At 39.3% G+C, this 23,487-nt stretch overlaps 1 protein-coding gene across 11 annotated transcripts in view; it reads right to left on the bottom strand.

Moving 5' to 3' along the window:
- LOC124799256 (cap-specific mRNA (nucleoside-2'-O-)-methyltransferase 2) overlaps window positions 1-23,487 on the bottom strand; it is a 327,660-nt gene that overhangs the window by 89,245 nt on the left and 214,928 nt on the right. For 10 of the 11 annotated variants that reach the window (XM_047262805.1, XM_047262803.1, XM_047262814.1 and 7 more), the window contains one exon: window positions 10,330-10,437. The exons of the other annotated variant lie outside the window; for it this stretch is intronic. In XM_047262805.1, the coding sequence (XP_047118761.1) occupies window positions 10,330-10,437 (108 nt within the window). The remainder of the gene's footprint in view (window positions 1-10,329; window positions 10,438-23,487) is intronic. 11 annotated transcript variants of the gene reach the window in all.

The raw sequence follows: 23,487 nt of genomic DNA, 5'->3' as shown, positions 1-23,487 counted from the left end.
TATGATCTGGTGATACGAATGGCATGGCCGATAATTCTAGAATTTCTGAAATGCCTCTGCAAGCAACCACTTCACTGGCTGCACAATGTGCAGAAGACAGTCATATTGCCTAAGAATGATCCCATACACACATCCATGCTGCTGAAGGGTTGGAATGATGGTGCGCAAATTACTCATAGTGATTATCAGGAACAGGTCTTACCACCCCCCCCTCTTTTTTTTTTTAAAAAAAAAAGAAAAACCTCCCTATGATAAACACTGCCTTCAACCTGCACTACAGTGTCGCCCTGGAAGATTGAAGTGGAACTAGTTGATGCGCACGTGAACATTCTTCCGCTCATATTCTCCAATTCTGCTTATTGACATGTCCTTGGCTATGAAAATGGGCTTTGTCTGCTCACAGAATTTTCCATGGCCATTAATTATCCACTTTGAGCAAGAGCTTCGAGTGAACATCTGACTTGCTGGCAGGTCAGCAGCAAGCAATTCCAGAACAAGGGAGATTTTTATTATTTGTCATATACAGCTGATGGTCTTGAGACATACTGAGTTTCACCTTTATCTGCGATAATACTGCAGAGTCTTGGTAATACTGATGCAAGTTTAGAAGAAGGACATTAATGGGCTCAAGCATGAGATGGACTTTGTATCAGAGAGACAAAAGTACTAGGGCATTTCATGCAGCTACGGTAGCCGCAGTGCCATTGTGGCATAACAGTTAGTATATCTGTCCAGTAAGCTGGAGACCTGGGTCGGAATTCTGGCACTGGTACATACTTTAATTCACTGCTTTGGTCTAAATCAGTACCACAGATAAAGATGATTTTGTATGGATAACAATGTAGGACGTTTTGTAGGATTTTGTGCAGTGTACTCACAGGCATGCCCAATTTTTGGGCAACTCCCCATGCACTGCATGTTTGCACAACATTCCTCAATCCCTCCTGAAATGCAGTCGCCTCATCTTCGGCAAATGACACACCAACTGCATTCCTTCCTCTGCCAAAATGCACTCAAAAGAACCTGTCGTATCAAATTTTGTAATCATTTTCTCCTACGAGCAGACATCAGGCCAATGCCTTTTTTCATGTCCTTGAGTGTCCAAAACTACCGCAGGGCTACTGGCACACAGTCACCATTTTTGTAAAAGAGCTTTTCTTGCAGTGTGCAGTGCACAATCCTTCATGAAGACAATCATGCTGGGTGATATGCTGCATGTCTGTTGGTGTACATCTCCTGATGCTCACTGTGACATCTGTTGGTCAAATTTTCATTAATTTTGTTTGTTTGTTCTATGACGGTTCCCCCTACATCAACAATATTTTTTTCAAATTTGATGTCATTCTCAGTAGTGGTTCTCTTTCTACAGTGTTCTGAAACTGGAACTTCAATGATGAACAATCTGCATATTTCCATGTGTCAAGTAATCTGGTGGAGCTATGCATGTTTTCAAAATGGTACGATGATTGCATTAACAAAGCAATTGGCAATAACTGCAGGGGAGTGTTTGCACATACTCCATGAATCACTGCCCCAGGTCGGAGAATCACATAGCTCCTGGGGCAAGAGCCACAACTAACAACAGGGAAAATTACTAAAGTCAACAAATGACTCTGAAATATGTAGTTGTTCTGCTGACGTATTTCAATCTGTGAACTTGACATTTACACTGAGATTGAAAACAAAGCAATTATTGTAAAGTTCCATGAAGAAAAATATTTAATATGAAGAGTCACTGTATTTGAGGGCAAGAATGCATGGCACATAGATCTGAGAAGTGTCGTATTTATTTATGCAATTGGTTCTTGTGCTAAATTCTTGGCTTCTCGGGTTTGCTACCAAATCTGAAAACAAAGTCCAAGTTTTATCCACAGCTGAGACTAAAGGTGAGCTAAAGTAATAATCAGCAATCACCACTCAAGAGAAATGCCAGACTTTTAGTATCAGGAACATTACACCATATAGTTACCTCAAATTAAATTTGAATGTTTTTAAGACTACAGCCATTATGAATATGATTGTAAACAAACACCCATCACACTCAATGATGAGAGGACAGCCAATCTTTCTTTCATCCTATATGTTTTTCACTGATTTGTCATGATATTAATGCATTGGTTTCTGGGATGCTACAGGGATTCTTCCTTTTTTTAAACTGAGTACCTTTCCAGACTGCAAAATTTTGTGACTACTGCTTTACTCACGAGAGAAACTCCCCATCGCATCCTCCCTCAGATTTAGTGGTAAGATGGCCCAGTGGATAGCCCGTCATAAACTGAACACGGATCAAGAATGAAAACTGGAAGATGGTGTACTGGACTGTGGGGGAAAAAAGCAAAATAGAAACAGTGAACAGTCCAAGAACAAAAATTGCAATAAATGGCAGCCTAAAACAGTAATGGTGTTATGGATAATGGTAATGGTATTGGCCTGTCAAGTGGGCAAACCGTGTTCTAAACTCCCTCGTGCCTTTCTGCCCCCACAACATTATGAACTGTCTGTCAGTTATTGAAATGTTTGTTCTCTTTCTGCAGTCTTGGCAGTTGTCATGTTATACTTTGGCTATAGAATATGTGTCATTTGGTAAGAATATGATACCGTCACAAGTAAATGGGTTGAATAGTGAGAGCAGGCGAGATACCACATAGACACCTCACAGAAATAAACAGGTGTGAACTACGTTACAACAAAAGAATTCAAGAGTCAAGACTTTCAAAAAAGAACGCAACTTCAAAACCATATGTTTTGACAGAGCACAGAGAATCTGTGTAATTGTGAAACTGTTGCATTCATTTGTTGCAGTTTAAGAGACAAACTACTATGTTTTCATCATTTCCTTGAGAGTCATCACATTCACCTTCATACGAACACCTATTTCGGGCAAGGTGGCGTATCTAACTCACTTACCGGTCATGCAAATTAGATATGTCAATAAGAGATTCCTATCATATGACACACGTACTGTCACTAGTGCTCTGTATGACACACCAGATGCATTTTCCTGTAGAGGATTATGTTGACTTGGCTTCTTGTCATCAAATGTTTGCGGTTCCCATTCGAAACTCACTTTCTTTTGGATGCTAATAGAGTAGTTGTGCAGAATCAACTGTCATTATAAGTCCCACTCTTACACCTCGCTGTTGCAAACAGACATTATACCACAACACAGACACAAATTTGAATAAAGCAAACAGCGAGGAAGAGGGAGGGGGGAGTGGATAGGGGGGAGAGGGGTGGTGATGGTGAAGAATTTGACACAACAGAAGTTCGCCCACTTGGCAGTCCAACATCATAACCACTTACATCATCTGTGGCAATATTTTGTAATAGCATTCAGTTGTCTAAAATAAAGAATTATGCTTCACTGTCTCAAGTTTCTGCATTGATATTATAAAATCAGAAATATTATAAAATCAGAACTACTTTACCGAGTATAACACAACCCCAAATATAAGAAGATCCCCTATTTTTAGTGAGGTTCTTTGAGAAAAGAGCCTGTGTGTTTCTATATACATGGAACAATGAAATTTATAATCTCAGTTGTCACAAATATTTTCCTACAATTTCTGACATTGTGGTTATTCTGGGACCTGAGAACACAGCTGCCCCTCCCCAATACATAGTGGATTTTGTATATACTGACACGAGAATGTGACTATACTTTTCTTTGTCTCTTGCTTCAAAACACTTTATCTACTCGTTACTCACTGACTGGCTATGTAGACCAGCAGCTGACACAACCCCTTTGGTTCTCACCATACCATCACTCCAAGTGTTGACAACACTGCTGCACAAAACACATAAGTATGACACTGGCCCCTATGTAGAATTTTACTATCTCCAGCAGAAATGCCTACTACTGTTGAGTAAATTTCCAATTTTAAAATCAATTCCATTACAACTGCGTATGAAAAGACAGCTAAATCAAAAAAATATTTACACTATCCACTCACATTATGTGACCAATTGTCAAAAGCCTGAATAGCAACCTTTTGCAGTGTGGACTGTTGGAAGTGTGTCAGTGAGGTTCTGGAAAGTACTGAAAGGGATGTGCAGCCACACCAACTCCAGCATCATTGCCAGCTGCACTCGGTTTCTTGCTTGAGGATCCATGGCGCAGGCAGCACAATCAAGATGGTGCCATGGATTCTCCATTTAGTTTAAATCCAGGGAGTTTCGTGGCCAAGACAGTATGGTAAATTCATCCTGGCATTCTTTGAACCATATGCGCGCACTGCTAGCTGGGTGACACATGGCATTGTCCTGCTGGTAGATGCCTTCGTGCCAACGAAAAACAGTGTGCGTGTAGGGGTGGACCTGGTACCCAAGGATAGATGCATACTTGTGTTGATTCACTGTGCCTTCTAGAATGACAAAGTCATCTAGGAAATGCATCCACCCTGGGCCCTTCCGATGAATGTTGCACAGTGTTTGCTTTCAGATGCTTAATGCCATACATGCCAATGGTTATCAATGGAGCATAAAATGTGATTCATCCCAAAAGGCCACCTGTCATCACTCAGTGGGTGTTCAGCTGTGGTACTGGCAATCAAATTCTAGCCTTCATTCCTAATCAACAGCAGTCAGTCAGTATGGGTGCATGAACCAGGAGCCTACTGCAGAGGCCCATACCCACTGAATAGTTGTTGAGAGGGCAGTGCTGGTAGCCACTTCGTTCATCTTGGTTGTCAGTTGCTCAATAGTCGCATGCCTACTCACCCATATACGTCTCTGCAACCACTGTTCACTCCTGTCATCAATGGCCCATGGTGCCTCACAGATGCTTTGGTGCTGGTTTTGAATAGCACAATATGCAATGCATGGTATACATCACACATGGCGGTATATTAACAGTTTCCAAATTTAGCGTTTTGGAAATGCTTCCACCCCTGGCCCAAAGCTAATGGTCATTCCCTTTTGGACATCAGATAAATCACACTGTTTCTGCATTAAGATGACTGCACTGTCGTCTGCATCCTCACGACCTGCTTTATATACCCTTCACTGGTAGTGCTGCCACCTGGCATCTGTGGGTGTCAATGCACGGTGACGTTGAACATAGGCAGTGGTCATATTAATGCGACTGGACCATGCAGTTTTGATTTAGTTTTCATTGCTACTACAAAAATAGTTAAGTCTTTTCTTTCACTGTAGTTGTTGTTGTGGTCTTCAGTCCTGAGACTGGTTTGATGCAGCTCTCCATGCTACTCTATCCTGTGCAAGCTTTTTCATCTCCCAGTACCTACTGCAACCTACATCCTTCTGAATCTGCTTAGTGTATTCATCTCTTGGTCTCCCTCTACGATTTTTACCCTCCACGCTGCCCTCCAATACTAAATTGGTGATCCCTTGATGCCTCAGAACATATCCTACCAACCGATCCCTTCTTCTGGTCAAGTTGTGCCACAAACTTCTCTTCTCCCCAATCCTATTCAATACTTCCTCATTAGTTATGTGATCTACCCATCTAATCTTCAGCATTCTTCTGTAGCACCACATTTCGAAAGCTTCTATTCTCTTCTTGTCCAAACTGGTTATCGTCCATGTTTCACTTCCATACATGGCTACACTCCATACGAATACTTTCAGAAATGACTTCCTGACACTTAAATCAATACTCGATGTTAACAAATTTCTCTTCTTCAGAAACGCTTTCCTTGCCATTGCCAGCCTACATTTTATATCCTCTCTACTTCGACCATCATCAGTTATTTTGCTCCCCAAATAGCAAAACTCCTTTACTACTTTAAGTGCCTCATTTCCTAATCTAATTCCCTCAGCATCACCCGACTTAAATAGACTACATTCCATTATCCTTGTTTTGCATTTGTTGATGTTCATCTTATATCCTCCTTTCAAGACACTGTCCATTCCATTCAACTGCTCTTCCAAGTCCTTTGCTGTCTCTGACAGAATTACAATGTCATCGGCGAACCTCAAAGTTTTTATTTCTTCTCCATGAATTTTAATACCTACTCTGAATTTTTCTTTTGTTTCCTTTACTGCTTGCTCAATATACAGATTGAACAACATCGGGGAGAGGCTACAACCCTGTCTTACTCCCTTCCCAACCACTGCTTCCCTTTCATGTCCCTCGACTCTTATAACTGCCATCTGGTTTCTGTACAAATTGTAAATAGCCTTTCGCTCCCTGTCTTTTACCCCTGCCACCTTTAGAATTTGAAAGAGAGTATTCCAGTCAACATTGTCAAAAGCTTTCTCTAAGTCTACAAATGCTAGAAACGTAGGTTTGCCTTTCCTTAATCTTTCTTCTAAGATAAGTCGTAAGGTCAGTATTGCCTCACGTGTTCCAGTGTTTCTACGGAATCCAAACTGATCTTCCCCGAGGTTGGCTTCTACTAGTTTTTCCATTCGTCTGTAAAGAATTCGTGTTAGTATTTTGCAGCTGTGACTTATTAAGCTGATAGTTCGGTAATTTTCACATCTGTCAACACCTGCTTTCTTTGGGATTGGAATTATTATATTCTTCTTGAAGTCTGAGGGTATTTCGCCTGTTTCATACATCTTGCTCACCAGATGGTAGAGTTTTGTCAGGACTGGCTCTCCCACGGCCGTCAGTAGTTCCAATGGAATATTGTCTACTCCGGGGGCCTTGTTTCGACTCAGGTCTTTCAGTGCTCTGTCAAACTCTTCACGCAGTATCATATCTCCCATTTCATCTTCATCTACATCCTCTTCCATTTCCATAATATTGTCCTCAAGTACATCGCCCTTGTATAGACCCTCTATATACTCCTTCCACCTTTCTGCTTTCCCTTCTTTGTTTAGAACTGGGTTTCCATCTGAGCTCTTGATATTCATACAAGTTGTTCTCTTATCTCCAAAGGTCTCTTTAATTTTCCTGTAGGCGGTATCTATCTTACCCCTAGTGAGATAGGCTTCTACATCCTTACATTTGTCCTCTAGCCATCCCTGCTTAGCCATTTTGCACTTCCTGTCGATCTCATTTTTGAGACATTTGTATTCCTTTTTGCCTGTTTCACTTACTGCATTTTTATATTTTCTCCTTTCATCAATTAAATTCAATATTTCTTCTGTTACCCAAGGATTTCTACTAGCCCTCGTCTTTTTACCTACTTGATCCTCTGCTGCCTTCACTACTTCATCCCTCAAAGCTACCCATTCTTCTTCTACTGTATTTATTTCCCCCATTCCTGTCAATTGCTCCCTTATGCTCTCCCTAAATCTCTGTACAATCTCTGGTTCTTTTAGTTTATCCAGGTCCCATCTCCTTAAATTCCCACCTTTTTGCAGTTTCTTCAGTTTTAATCTACAGGTCATAACCAATAGATTGTGGTCAGAGTCCACATCTGCCCCTGGAAATGTCTTACAATTTAAAACCTGGTTCCTAAATCTCTGTCTTACCATCATACAATCTATCTGATACCTTTTAGTATCACTAATGTATAATATATTTTGGTGAAATCAACGCTAACATTTTGCTCAACACAGCTAACGAACAAGTACAACTACCTTTCCGTTAACTTTCTCCAATAAATCCAGAAAATCAATTAACATTAACTTATTGTTAAAGAAGGAACAGGGTCTATGTGGTGCTATAAGGTTCTTGTCCTTGATATGGCATCATGGAACTCTCAACATATTTGGCATGCACAACACTGGCCAGCCTATGTTACGCGATCTGCTGGCCACTAATTTATCTCACATGAAGTAAGAGGGGTGCGGGCAAGATTAGTGGAAAAAAGAATTAAAAACTTTAAATAATAGTCCATTAAAACAAATTGCATTCTAATTAGATACTGCCATTGTTGCACCAGCAGCAAGCGTATGAACATTAGTGCCAGCAATTTTGTGACACTACCCAACCTTTCCCCCCATGAACCATGGACCCTGCCGTTGGTGAGGAGGCTTGCGTGCCTCAGCGATACAGATGGCCATACCGTAGGTGCAACCACAATGGAGGGGTATCTGTTGGCAGGCCAGACAAACATGTGGTTCCTGAAGAGGGGCAGCAGCCTTTTCAGTAGTTGCAGGGGCAACAGTCTGGATGATTGACTGATCTGGCCTTGTAACATTAACCAAAACGGCCTTGCTGTGCGGCCTTGCTGTGCTGGTACTGCGAATGGCTGAAAGCAAGGGGAAACTACAGCCGTAATTTTTCCCGAGGACATGCAGCTTTAATGTATGATTAAATGATGATGGCGTCCTCTTGGGTAAAATATTCCGGAGGTAAAATAGTCCCCCATTCAGATCTCTGGGCGGGGACTATTCAGGAGGACGTCGTTATCAGGAGAAAGAAAACTGGCGTTCTACGGATCGGAGCGTGGAATGTCAGATCCCTTAATTGGGCAGGTAGGTTAGAAAATTTAAAAAGGGAAATGGATAGGTTAAAGTTAGATATAGTGGGAATTAGTGAAGTTCGGTGGCAGGAGGAACAAGACTTTTGGTCTGGTGATTACAGGGTTATAAATACAAAATCAAATATGGGTAATGCAGGAGTAGGTTTAATAATGAATAAAAAAATAGGAGTGCGGGTTAGCTACTACAAACAGCATAGTGAACGCATCATTGTGGCAAAGATAGACACAAAGCCCATGCCTACTACAGTAGTACAAGTTTATATGCCAACTAGCTGTGCAGATGATGAAGAAATGGATGAAATGTATGACGAGATAAAAGAAATTATTCAGGTAGTGAAGGGAGACGAAAATTTAATAGTCATGGGTGACTGGAATTCGTCAGTAGGGAAAGGGAGAGAAGGAAACATAGTAGGTGAATATGGATTGGGGGGAAGAAATGAAAGAGGAAGCCACCTTGTAGAATTTTGTACAGAGCATAACTTAATCATAACTAACACTTGGTTCAAGAATCATAAAAGAAGGTTGTATACCTGGAAGAATCCTGGAGATACTAAAAGGTATCAGATAGATTATATAATGGTAAGACAGAGGTTTAGGAACCAGGTTTTAAATTGTAAGACATTTCCAGGGGCAGATGTGGATTCTGACCACAATCTATTGGTTATGAACTGCAGATTGAAACTGAAGAAACTGCAAAAATGTGGGAATTTAAGGAGATGGGACCTGGATAAACTGAAAGAACCAGAGGTTGTAGAGAGTTTCAGGGAGAGCATAAGGGAACAATTGACAGGAATGGTGGAAAGAAATACAGTAGAAGAAGAATGGGTAGCTCTGAGGGATGAAGTAGTGAAGGCAGCAGACGATCAAGTAGGTAAAAAGACGAGGGCTAATAGAAATCCTTGGGTAACAGAAGAAATATTGAATTTAATTGATGAAAGGAGAAAATATAAAAATGCAGTAAATGAAGCAGGCAAAAAGGAATACAAACATCTCAAAAATGAGATCGACAGGAAGTGCAAAATGGCTAAGCAGGGATGGCTAGAGGACAAATGTAAGGATGTAGAGGCTTGTCTCACTAGGGGTAAGATAGATACTGCCTACAGGAAAATTAGAGACCTTTGGAGAGAAGAGGACCACTTGTATGAATATCAAGAGCTCAGATGGCAACCCAGTTCTAAGCAAAGAAGGGAAGGCAGAAAGGTGGAAGGAGTATATAGAGTGTTTATACAAGGGCAATGTACTTGAGGACAATATTATGGAAATGGAAGAGGATGTAGATGAAGACGAAATGGGAGATACGATACTGCGTGAAGAGTTTGACAGAGCACTGAAAGACCTGAGTCGAAACAAGGCCCCGGGAGTAGACAACTACTGATGGCCTTGGGAGAGCCAGTCATGACAAAACTCTACCATCTGGTGAGCAAGATGTATGAGACAGGCGAAATACCCTCAGACTTCAAGAAGAATATAATAATTCCAATCCCAAAGAAAGCAGGTGTTGACAGATGTGAAAGTTACTGAACTATCAGTTTAATAAGTCACAGCTGCAAAATACTAACGCGAATGCTTTACAGATGAATGGAAAAACTGGTAGAAGCGGACCTCGGGGAAGATCAGTTTGGATTCCGTAGAAATGTTGGAACATGTGAGGCAATACTAACCTTACGACTTATCTTAGAAGAAAGATTAAGAAAAGGCAAACCTACGTTTCTGCATCAAACCAGTCTCAGGACTGAAGACCACAACAACAACAACCCAACCTTTCTTCAAATTAAATCTTCATGTATCTTCAGTTGCCAAAGCTTCTTCTGTAAATGTACGACAATCCCTATATTAATCTATTACACAATGTAAAAATGCTGGTCTCAGCAGTTCAATCTGCAAATGTAAGAAGACACTGTATTTTTCGAAGAACGAATCTGGGAAAAAACCTTATCTTATAATTGGGCAAATAAAATAAGAGAAGTTACTTAAATTTTATTATTACCTGGTTATGCATCCCTAATAATGGTCCCATGCAAAATTTTGAGCTTTCAACTGTGTGAATAGGTTTTCCTATTCGTATGGAAAACTTTTTGAGCAGCTTCTGTTGGAACTGTAACAATGTAAAACACTATAAAATCTACAGCCTATTTCAGAAAATTAGTTGAAAACTTCCATACAATACAACACTGTACTAAAAGATTATTTTAAAACATCCCATTGTGTCTAGCAAAGTGGTTTGCATCTAATTATCATGCTAAAAACTGAGCTATAAATGTAGCATCAGAACATTACCTTATTTAAAACTGTTTCCTGTATTGTCTGCAGGTAATGCTACAGCTTTATGTCACATTCAGAACGTTTGCAACTGCACATATAAATCTTGTATTGGAAATGGTTTAATGTTAAAACATCAGAGAGAGATAAAACTGCTAGAGGGGGAACCCCCCCCCCTCTCTCTCTCTCACTGTGTGTGTGTGTGTGTGTGTGTGTGTGTGTGTGTGTGTGTGTGTGTGTGTGTGTGTAGGGGGGGGGGGGTGTGGAGGGGCACATGCATGTGCAAGACTGTGCGTGCACAGTTGTGTTTGTGCATGGCACATGATATTGTTAGTCTGGGTTCAATGTCTTGCTTCTACAAGATGACCTGCCACTTTTTCAATTTTCTCGATATTCATAATCAGGCTTGAAGCACAAAGACAATGAGCTAACTGTAATTGTACTGACTGTCTCCTAGAACGAACTGCAACACTATTAACATAAACTCATTGTTTAAAATAACTGCAAATTGCAACTGTTTGCTTGCTGAAAATTCAACATATTCTCTCTCAAAGAGCAGCAAATTTTTTTTTTTTTTTTTTTTTTTTTTTTTTTTTTTTTTTTTTTTTTTTTTTTTTTTTTTTTTTTTTACATCCAGCTGCAACGAAGTACACAGCTGTAATACAAAAATGAGTGAAATACTATATTACTGTATGGGCCAGTACTTACCTCCAGGAGGTGAAATGTGTAGTACTGCTGATAAACATAAATTGAAAGCAACATAGTATCATAGGTTTCAGAACTAAAAGTACCTTCCTCATAGAGGAGAGATGGCTAGGTCCCGGAAGGTTAAAAAGGAAAGGCAGATCATTCAGACAACAAGATGAAAGAGATCCATCTGCAGTCAGACAAAGGACATGTGTAGAATATGATGAAGGAGAAGGTCTTGGACAGAGAATATCAGGAATTGTACACTGATAAGCGCTGAGCCAACTTTAGTCTAGAAATGATAAAATCAGAATGAGAAGTAACAACAAATTAGGACGAAGCAAAGTGAACAGTGCAATCATGAATTCAGGACAGCTAAGAAGAAAAGAAAATATCAACAAATTAATAAATTAATTATTCTGTTTGTGTGTGTGTGTGTGTGTGTGTGTGTGCGCGCGCGCGCGCGCGCGCGCGTGTGCGTGCATGCGTGTGCACATGCTTCATATCAGGACGTGTAGTTGAAAATAAAATAAATGTACAAAGTTTAAATTTTTCATGTTAATTTCATTTTCATATTAACACCATCAAATTATTATATTAGCTTCTACATCAGCAACCAAGACTGATTTCAATATAACACATTACGAGTTGCAGTAAACACTAACTCAGTATTAGAGAACTCATTAATAGAAATCATTTACGTAAAATCGGTAAGCGGGTTGAAGCCTTCCATCCAGTCACTCACTGATCAGTCTGGCCTGGCAACAGAAGACAGCAAAACAAAAGCTGAAATTTTAAATTTAGCTTTTGAAAAATCTTTCACGCAGGAGGATCGTACAAACATACCGCCGTTTGAGTCTCATATAGATTCCTGTAGGGAGGACATAGTGACAGACATCCCTGGGGTTGTGAAGCAGCTGAATGGGTTGAAAATAAATAAATCACCAGGTCCTGATGGGATTCCAATTCGGTTTTACAGAGAGTACTCTACTGCATTGGCTCCTTACTTAGCTTGCATTTATCGCGAATCTCTTGCCCAACGTAAAGTCCCGAGGGAATGGAAAAAAGCGCAGGTGACACCTGTATATAAGAAGGGTAGAACAACGGATCCTCAAAATTACAGACCAATATCCTTAACATCGGTTTGTTGCAGGATTCTCGAACATATTCTCAGTTAGAATATAATGAATTTCCTTGAGATGGAGAAGTTGCTCTCCATGCATCATCACGGCTTTAGAAAGCATCGGTCCTGCGAAACGCAACTCGCCCTTTTTTCACATGATATCTTGCGAATCTTGGATGAAGGGTATCAGACGGATGCCATATTCCTTGACTTCCGGAAGGTGTTTGACTCGGTGCCCCACAGCAGACTCCTAACTAAGGTACGAGCATATGGGATTGGTTCCCAAATATGTGACTTCTTAAGTAATAGAACCCAGTATGTTGTCCTCGATGGTGAGTGTTCATCGGAGGTGAGGGTATAATCTGGGGTGCCCCAGGGAAGTGTGGTAGGTCTGCTGTTGTTTTCTATCTACATAAATGATCTTTTGGATAGGGTGGATAGCAATGTGCAGCTGTTTGCTGATGATGCTGTGGTGTACGGGAAGGTGTCGTCGTTGAGTGACTGTAGGAGGATACAAAATGACTTAGACAGGATTTGTGATTGGTGTAAAGAATGGCAGATAACTCTAAATATAGATAAATGTAAATTAATGCAGATGAATGTTTGAATACTCCATTAGTAGCGTAGCGCTTGACACAGTCACGTCAATTAAATATTTGGGCATAAGTAATGGCAGTTGTGGGGAAGGTGGATAGTTGTCTTCGGTTCATTGGTAGAATTTTGGGAAGATGTGGTTCATCTGTAAAGGAGACTGCTTATAAAACACTAATACGACCTATTCTTGAGTACTGCTCGAGCGTTTGGGAGCCCTATCAGGTCGGATTGAGGGAGGACATAGAAGCATTTCAGAGGTGGGCTGCTAGATTTGTTACTGGTAGGTTTGATCATCACACGAGTGTTACGAAAATGCTTCAGGAACTTAGAGAACCAGCATTTGAGGCTGACTGCAGTACAATTTTACTGCCGCCAACTTATGTTTCGTGGAAAGACCACAAAGATAAGACAAGACAGATTAGGGTTCGTACACAGGCATATAGGCAATCATTTTTCCCTCGTTCTGTTTGGGAGTGGAACAGGGAGAGTAGATGCTAGTTGTGGTACGAGGTACCCTCCGCCACGCACCATATGGTGTATTGCAGAGTATGTATGTAGATGTAGATTTAGATGTAGCAGCTAACTACCAAAGTACTCACAGATACCACAAACCTCAGTAAAGAAACAAAGCAGGAAAGATGTTCCTAAACAGCAGTTTGGTAAAGTCAAACTTGCCACATACCCATTAACTGACAGGGCACAGTACTGTGTAAGACAATTTTGCTAATTTTTACACTCAGCAGATTGATCACTTTCTCACATTTCCTTTAACAAGAGACCAACATGGGACTGTCACTAACAACTTAATTTTCTCTGGATCAATTCCTGTGCCACACACTTTCAAACCTCTACAATCTAACACAAAACTAATAAAAATAAAAATGTGATTGATCTTGATTTAGCTATAACAAACTTTCCTCTTCACATAAACACAATCTTCCAGTAGGAGTAGCTGCTGATCATCAGCAACTGCTTACAAGGGAAAAGAAGGAGGAGGGATGCCTTCCATTCATGGATATTTTTGTTCGCCGCAAAGATGAAGTCACCTTGGGATATAGAGCATATTGGAAACTGATGGATACATGTTTATATTTATGTGCAGATAGCTGCCAACAGATGATAAGTTTCCTCAGACCTTCCATGCACAGAGCTCACATCATTGCTGATGAGAACAGTCTGCAGGACGGGCTCCTACACGTGCAGAGAGTTTCTGAAGCCAACGGGTATTCTACACAGCAGATACATAAGGTGCAATAAATGAAACTAAGGGTGGCAAAAAGCAATGCAGAAGAACACACAGATAAGGTTTAAACCCATGGCTTTCCTGCGATATGTGGGAAGCCTGTCATCAAAAACAGCATGGATCCTAAGCAAGCACACAGTAAAAGTGATTTTTTGTCCTCTACTTAAAACAGCAGCACTCTTGGGTTCTGTTAAAGATGATATCACGCTCTGGAAACCTGATGATCATAACACCCCCTGAGAATGTGGCCTCTCATACATTGGACACGAGTCATATCCATATTTTAAGGACTATAAGATGCACTTTTTCCTTCCAAAAATTGCCTCCAAAATTGTGGTGCTTCTTATATTTGAAATTAATATAAAAATGTCTAGTGTTTGATTTAAAGTTCCCACCAGTCTTAAAAACAGCCATATATTCGATACTGCGGGAAACCTATCTTTCTCTGGCAACATGGGAGCAGCAGTGCACCAATGCGATAAGTGTGAGTTGCGAGGATTCACAAGCTTACTAACACTGTCTCCCTCCTGTCCCACCATCGCAAATCCAGAACATTGTCTAACCTATGATGCATCATTGCAGTCTATGGTGGCTGTGAACTTGAACTGAAAGTGATTTGAGTCATCGGCAACAGTAAAATATTTTTGTTAGTAGCAAGTTTCATAAAAGAAAAAAAAGAAAAGATACTCATATGATGCGGGCTATAAATTGGAAAGAGAGCAGAGGAGAGGCATTTCGGCCCTTCCCCAACAGAAAAAACCATTAATGATTAATGGGCTGCTAAAGAAGAACTAAAAAAAATGAGAAAGACTAAATGTGCAAATAGAGGACTGAATGCAAACTGGCCAAAACTAGAAGATGGCATATTGAAATGAATTCAAGGCCACCATCAAAATGGCACTGGAATTAATACAAAAATGATTAAAATACACGCTCATAAGCTAGAGCTAAGGTGGAACTTAACAGACGTTAAGGGTGGAGTTGGCTGGTGCTAAAGATTTATCAAGCATCATCGACTTAGCATGTGAACCAAAAAAATCTCAGAAAATGCCAAAGAGAATGAAGAGAAAATACTATCTTTCCATCAATTCATTATTCAACATTGAAAGAAAACAAATGCGGAACTAAGCAAAATAGCAAATATGGACAAAACTCCTCTGACATTTGATGTGCCAAGGAATAGAACTGTTGCCATGAAAGGTGCTAAAACTGCAACTATAAAAACATGTGGACAAGAAAAAATGCACTACACTGTTGTCCTTTATTGCTGTTCTGGCAGTACTGAACATAATGATTATTTTCAAACGCAAAATAATGCCAAAACCTTCTGAAATACTGCCAGCTGTCACTGTTCAAGTACATGACAATGACTGGATGGACAAGGCTGGTATGAAATTACGGGTTAACAGAGTAAGGGAGGGAAGGAAAGGCACTTTATTGAAGAAGAGTTCTCTTTCTTGTGCTGATCTGTTTAGAAGTCATTTGAAAAATTATGCGAAAGAGAAATTGAGATAGGGAAATACAGAGTTTGCTGATATTTCAGGAGGACTTACTTCACAATTACAACATCGATATCTCGATCAATAAACCATTTAAAGAGTATATAAGGGAGGAACGGAAGAAATGGATGATGGATGAAACCTGACACGAATTCAGGTGAAGGGAGTTTTAAAATGACCTACAATCATACAGGAGGGGCAGGGGATAAAACAGCCTTAGTCTAGAGTGAAGACCGTCTTATATATGGAGAGGACAATGATGAAAGAGGAAGAGGAAGAAGAAGAAGAAGAAGAAGAAGAAGAAGAAGAAAATTTAGATGACTACTTTCTGGAATTTTAAAGGTTAGTACGGTTTCACAAGCAAAGAATTTTTTTTTTTAGTTTGGCCTTGCAACCTAATAATAAAAATGGTAAAAATGTTATTTAAAAAAAAGTGCTTAAAAATTACGGTGTGTCGTATAGTCATTAATGTGTCACAGTCCATAAAATATGGTAGTCCATGAAAGAACGGAACACCACAGGTATACCCGCATCTTACAGCCAAATAAATCAGCTGTGGCAGAACACTGTATTGATACTGCTCAGTCAATGATGTGGGAAAACGTCCAAATTTTAGGATCTACATCATTTTTCAGGCTCTCGGTGGTGAAAAAGGCAATTGAAATTTGCCTGGTGGCAATTTAATTAATAGAGATAGTGGCTTCAGCTTAGGTAAGTTACAGAATCTGATGCTTTTTGTAATAAACTTGCAAAATGGCATTCGCCATGTTACAGCCTCTCCATTTCATCCTCAGTCAAACAGGGAGGCAGAGCGGCTGGTCCGTACTTTAAAAACTCAAATGAAAAACCACATCACACAATCCTTTCCCAAGGAAGCCCTCAATAGGTTCTTTAGCTCTTATACGGTCACTCCTGCTGGTGACCGTAGCCCAGAAGAGTTGCTTCACAGTCGCCAGACACATATGCTACTTCCTGCTCCAGCCAATACCCAACTACCCACTGGTGTTTGCCTCTCAGTGGTTCCATGTTGGCTCAGCTGCCTGGGACTGTAGCTTTGGTTGGTGCCTTAGGTGGATACCAGTGGCCGTTCATCATTGCTGAAACTGCTGTCTCTGCATTGTGTGCATCTTCATCACTTGGTGTCTCGAAAATATGACCAGCACCATCAATGCGTGACCAGCAACGCACCAGAGACCTCGCTGCATCTGCAGCTGCCTCCACTGTACGTGCTGGCCCATATCCCCTCCAATTCCTGTGCCATCTTTGTTCTGGGCATTGCCGACAGCAGGTGGAGTAGTTAGTACCAGGCCATCTCCATCTCCTCAGCTCCTGCCACCTGGCCACCACCTGGATCTACTCTTCTGCCACTGTTGCCGAGAGCCTGTCTGAAGGTGGACATGGATATGGCATTTCCGTCACCAGTGCTCCATTATAGTCTTTCATGTGTTAGTGGAAACCGTGCCTGTTCAGACCATGTTCTCCTGTGATGGCACAACACCTGCTCCAACAGTGGTCCCTTTCCACAGAAGATTTGGACATCTCCACATTGAACACTTTTTCCCATGGGAGAAAGAGTATCGTAATCCTATAAAGTGTGTGCACATAATTAAATAGCATACACCTCCATGGCCAGCCTCAAGAGGCCATCTCACATCAGCACAGATGGCACAGCAAGTGTTGCAACATGTGCAAACAGCTATATATAAGCCAGTGCGCCAGGCCCTCAGCAATCTACTGTTTTTGAGACTACAGAACATTTAATGTTAGACTGTGCATTAATGAATCTTCTGATTTCATATGTTGTACTTATTTTTGTGACATTCAGTGTGTGTATTTTCCATTATATGGATATGAATTGAAAGTTGATTGGTGAGAAATTTAATATCATATTTATGCAATGTTACAACAGTATGGATTTGTTGGAGGATGTGAAGCTTTTCACCATTGAGCATCTTGTGGTGCAATGCTGCCCAATTAGCAGCTGGCCACAAAAGCCAGATGGATTCATCATGAATGACATATTTACAACTATCCACCTCCTACACACACATTTAAGTGGTTTATCTAATAGTTTACTATCTTTAACATCAGTCAGTACCATAACAATATGCACTCTTGTATTAATTCAAATGTGAGGACACCTTATCATGTAAAAGCTATTGAGCTGCTCAGCAATTAGCTGTCACTATGCTTACTAATCAGCTTTAGTTGAATTTTGTTCCATTATTTGTTAGACTGGAAATAATGAACTTTAAATCAAGATGCATTTGTTATCTGCCATTTATTTTAGTACTGGTAGTGATGCGAAATTATGGACTTTACAATAACTAAAAGGCTGACTAGTTCAAATAAGCACCACTAGGTGCCCAAATGGTGTGTCTATAATTGTGGTTTTAATATAATCCTCTTTTAACTGCTGTTGTTAAGTTCTATAGAAACCAATGGATGCATGATTCTTCTAGATACATTTATACACAACATTCTTCTTTGATAAAATATGAAGAGCAATTACATACATATCAATAGCCACCTACACAAAGTAGTTCATACTACTACCACTTTGATTAGAAAGAATTTGTACAGGTTTAATACCGCTCACCATCGTTGTCAATTTTATTGTATAGCAACAAAATATATTTCCTTCAAATGGCTATTATTGTAATAATACAAATAAACAAATACATACATACATGACACATGTATAGAGGGCACCATGGTCGTGTATGATGTACACTGAGGCCACATGCGAGATAACTGTAAACAGCAGCCTCAGTGCAGTTTGAATTCTTGATGTGTATAGTCCCAGAGGAAATATGCCAAATAACAGGATGTAACTTGTTAACTTTATCTGCTGGTATGTACCATCAACTTATAAAGTGAAATCTGCATAATTGCACTTTGGTCCCAACATGTACATGATTGTATCCACATGGGTTGCTGTATAACCTCTAGCATTGAAGATGGTCACTCAGTGATCAAAATTTAGATGGGTTACAAATAAACACAAACTGCGACTGTTTGGTGTTCCTTCTTCCACCAAACAAAATAAGTAGAGTCACTGAGCACTTCCAGGTTCCAGATTTTTTTAAAAAAGCGAAAGTTGCTCATGAATGTATCCTACTGGTGATGAGAAAATAGGTACCTTTCTTTAAACTGCGTGCACCTTATTATTAAACAAAATAAATTTTAAATAAAACAACAATCTTATGGGAAAGAAAGGTAGAGAGACTCATTTTACCACTGTTCCAGAAAGAATGGAATATACAGCTCACACCATAGCAAGGAGATGAAGACAATGATAGTTATGTTGTTTTAGCAGTAGCTATCTATAAATTTGATTTTGGTTTTATTTTTACTAATCCCCATAATCCTGTTGCATGCTGCTAGACATGGATATGGGACAAGTCACAATTACAGTTTGTATAAATATAATAAACTTGTAATAAGAAAAACAACAGTTCCATACACAGAATCAAACAAATCAGCTAAAGCTTATGGTATTTAAGAAAATATTTCATGAACACCTGCATCAAGGATTGGGCCTTTAGCTCTGTTCTTTCTCTTTCAAAATTGGTCAAGCCATCTCTTCATTGGTTTTCCTGAAGATCTTTTGCCTCTCGGTTTACACTGTTTTACGGCTTTGGTGATTCTTGCATCTGGCATACAGTCTGTGTGTTCTTCCCATCTTAAACGACGATGCTTTATTATGTCAATTACATTTCACTTATTCAGATAAGCTAAGGTGTCATCATTTCTCTTTTATCAGTCAAAGTATACGCAGCCATATATCTAAGGAAAACCATTCCATAAGCTTCTATTCTCTTTTCATCTCTCCTCTTAAGAGCCCAGTTTTCGCTTCTATAGAACAGTGCTGGTATAACTATATAGCTATTACTTTACAGAAGTAGAGTATTTCTGTGGACTTCCTTTTCTGATGTTCTGGGTAAAATTCCATAGAAACAATTAGAGAGGACTAACTTAGTTTGTATTTCAATGTTTGCCCTGTACGTAATAATGCATCATGAACATTTAAATGTATTAACTTGCTCTATAATCTGCTTGTCAATTTCAATCTTAGCTCACTTGGGCTGGTGTCCAAAAACTGTTACTGATTTTGTCTTTGTGATGGAGATATTCTCTGGATATTTTGCTTAATTTAAAGACAGCTTCTTGTAAGTCATTTTCATTCTAACAATTACTTTCTTGTCAGCAAAAATTAGTGTACTAACAGCCACATCATTAATTTTAAAAAAGAAAATATTTCACTTGGTTATTTTAGACTCATAATACACCTGTAAAATGAACTATATCAGCTATAAACTTATGGTATGTACGATATTAAATTCACTTATTTTAAACTGGCATTTTTCAATTAATCTACTGTATAGAAGCAGTTCTCCTGAAGTAACGTTTTTATTTTTACTCTGAATCCTTGTCTATTCAACTTCACTCTTTCAGGTAGATTGTTGTACAGAAGAATTCACATGTTCCTCACAATGCTGCACCCATTACATAGCCACTGACTAACTTTAAATACACCCCAGGAATTATGTGTTTAATGATGGTGAGTGTCTTATTTTTAGTAAAACATACTGTTTTGTTAATATTAATACAAGGCACTGGTAGGATATAGCACTCCAGAAATAGATGTTCAGTGTTGGAGGAGAAAGGCACTTTTCTCATAATCACTATTCTTCTGCATAATACCTATCTCTCTGTGCGAGACACCACGAAATACAATGCAGTGTGTGAGTACTGAGTGTACTTGTGCAAAGTTTGTTCATTTTAGTGTTCTAGTGTCACAGACTTTACTAAGGACATTAGATGAATCGTACAACCTGCCCAGTCTATTTACTAAGCTTTTTTAAATGTATGTCCCACCGCAGAGTGTGATCTATCCACATTCCGAGGAATTTGTTGGTTAACTCTTGGTTTATGGGCACATTTCAAAGATTACATGATCTACCTTTGATAAAACTATATGTGATGGGCAAAATTTTATGTATACAGTTTCGTCTATATTGAGTTAACAGCTTGTTTATATTTAATCAGTTAACCAGCTTGGAGCTTATATCACAAATCATGTTACAGAGTTCGTTAGCGCATTGATTTGGATATAGTACACTGGTGTCACCAGCAAATATTACTGGTAGACCTTTCTCAATTTCTGAGGCAATTGTTGATAAGTATAATAAACAGAAATGGACGAGGGGTGGAACCTTGAGGAATTGCTTTGTGTTACAACTTGCTCCTTTAATCGTATGCTTCCAAAATTTTTTGAGGCGATTACAAATGTTTGTATTCTGTTTCAATGATAGTATGATCTAAATCAATCATTGCACTTTCCCCTAATTCCATATTATTACAGCTTTTTCATGAGTAATTCATGGTTGGTGAGACTGAAGCACTTTGTGAAATCAAGGAATAATTCTGCTGCATACTTTCTGCAGTGAGAGTATTATAAATTTCATTTAGAAATGAATATAGGGCCCCTATTTATAGAGCTCCCTTTTTGAAAGTCAAACTGATGAGGACTTAATAAACAGTTCCTTCCTAGGAACTTAATGTTACCGTCATATACTGCTTTCTCCAGAATTTCATAGGATCGAGATGGATCTGTACTTATTAACATCGCTCTTTTCACTTTTTTTAAGGAGAGGCATCACTTTCACTACTTTGAAAATTTTAAGGAATTGGCCCAACAGCAATTAGCAGTTTATTATATCTGGCAAGGGATGAGACAGTAATCAGATATCCCATCAAAAACATATTGGTGTGAGTTTGCTTCCTGCATTACAATACTGCAGCTTCAACAAAGCCAAGACTACTAAAGAAACTGTATTTAGTGTTTTCCACGAGATCTCATAAATAAAAAGGACAAACTTGTTATATACATTAAGAAAAATGGAAGTATGGATGGAATTTCAGCAGAACTGTTGTGCATATCGGAGCATCACCTGGAGATAATTTAAGACTGTACCGAGTCATCTTCATAGGTGCAGTACTACTGTAGAACCATGAAGAAAAAGGGAGTAGCTACATGCAAAAAGAAGGAGTTAAGACCCCAGCCCTCATGATTAATGAATGCTGTGCCACTACGGTGTTATCAGGAAACACAAACTTTTAGTACTGACAGTTTACAAACCACTGGCAGGAGGCATCTTAACCTTCAGAAAACAGCTAGAAACAATGTTAGTAAAATTATGCAGACTTAAGTGGAGAACCACTGTGTGTGTGTGTGTGTGTGTGTGTGTGTGTGTGGAGGCTTTAATGTCAATTTACTGCCAGAATCTTACTGACTGAGGAGATCTAGAGCTGTTGATGTCAAGCTTTGGTTTGTTTTCCACACTACAATTCCCAATGATGATTGAATGACAAAGTGTACCATTTGAATAATTCACATGAAAGCATTGTAACTAACAAAAAAGACAATTTTACACATTAACAAAAGAAAATGCTTTGTGATTATCTATTTGGTCTTTCCTAAGGCAAGCAGTGTTTATGAGGTAAAATGCCATTCTGCATATTTTTTAACAGTTATTACACAATTACCCTTTGAAAAATAGCACTATTTTAATTTTCATGGACAAACAATGTTGTACCTGCACAGTTACAGTGTTATAGCTGTGCAGTTACAACACTGTACTGCTGAAACAAACTGTTTTTTTCTGTGTTGCTTATTACAGATATACAATGGTGCGCAAAACTTATGGCCAACAGTAAGTTTTACATGATGTGTCACTGCCAGGTAATATAGCTCAATGAAACTTGAACCATACATGGAAAGAACTTCTAGAGAAAGCAGCTGAAAGAAATGCATAATGAAACTAACAGAAATGACACTTTTATTCAAGGATAAATAAAGTTTCACAAAGCATTGAGCAGCAAGTGTATCATGTTGAAAGATTTGGATGTCAGTATGACCACGCAACATTGTGACTCCCCACACCATAACAGTTGGCCTGCCGAAACAACCAGGTTCGACAATGTTCTTGGGTGAATTACATGTTCCCACTACTCACCATGTAAGGCTAAGTCCAGCATTGTCAAACATGATCATTTTTGTAGTCCACTGACCTCCAAATCTTTGAACATGATGCATTCACCAGTCAACATTATTGTGACATTGTACTCTTTACCTGTTTATCTTTTCAGGTGAGCATTTTTATGGATGACAATGCACAACAGCACTAAACAGTGCAGATGGAAGAGCTTTCAGAATGAGTAGATGTTCGGTGAATGGACTATCCTGCCTGTTATCCCAACTCAATTTCTATCAAGCATTTGTGGGATGCGTTTGGAAGACGTATTCCTGGATGCCCACTTACACCAACGACTATCCAGCAGCAATCAATTGCACTGGTGAAGAAATGGAACAACCTACCACAAAAATTCCCTACCAACCTTGTGGCCTACATGGGAGCACATTGCAGAGCACTAACTACCATCTGTGGTGATCACACACCTCATTAAGAACGAAGTTCTGCCTTTTGTGATGTCCAGGGGACCAGCATAAATCACAGGGCTTAAGTGTAATTATTGTCTTTAAATAAAAGTATTTCATTCAATTACTTTCTGTATTATACTTCAGCAGTTATTTCTATATATAGTCCAAGTTTCAGTGAGCTACATTACTTTCCAGTGACACATCATGTCAGAGTTACTTTCTTCCTTATGTTCTGTTCACCAGTGCAGTAAGCTTATTTGAGAAAATACAGATATAAACACTTAATTTTTGCT

This window comes from Schistocerca piceifrons, chromosome 5, assembly GCF_021461385.2.
Source record: "Schistocerca piceifrons isolate TAMUIC-IGC-003096 chromosome 5, iqSchPice1.1, whole genome shotgun sequence".
Classification (NCBI taxonomy): domain Eukaryota; kingdom Metazoa; phylum Arthropoda; class Insecta; order Orthoptera; family Acrididae; genus Schistocerca; species Schistocerca piceifrons.
The sequence above is the reverse complement of the archived record's forward strand: the minus strand, read 5'-3'. Positions and strand labels throughout refer to the sequence as shown.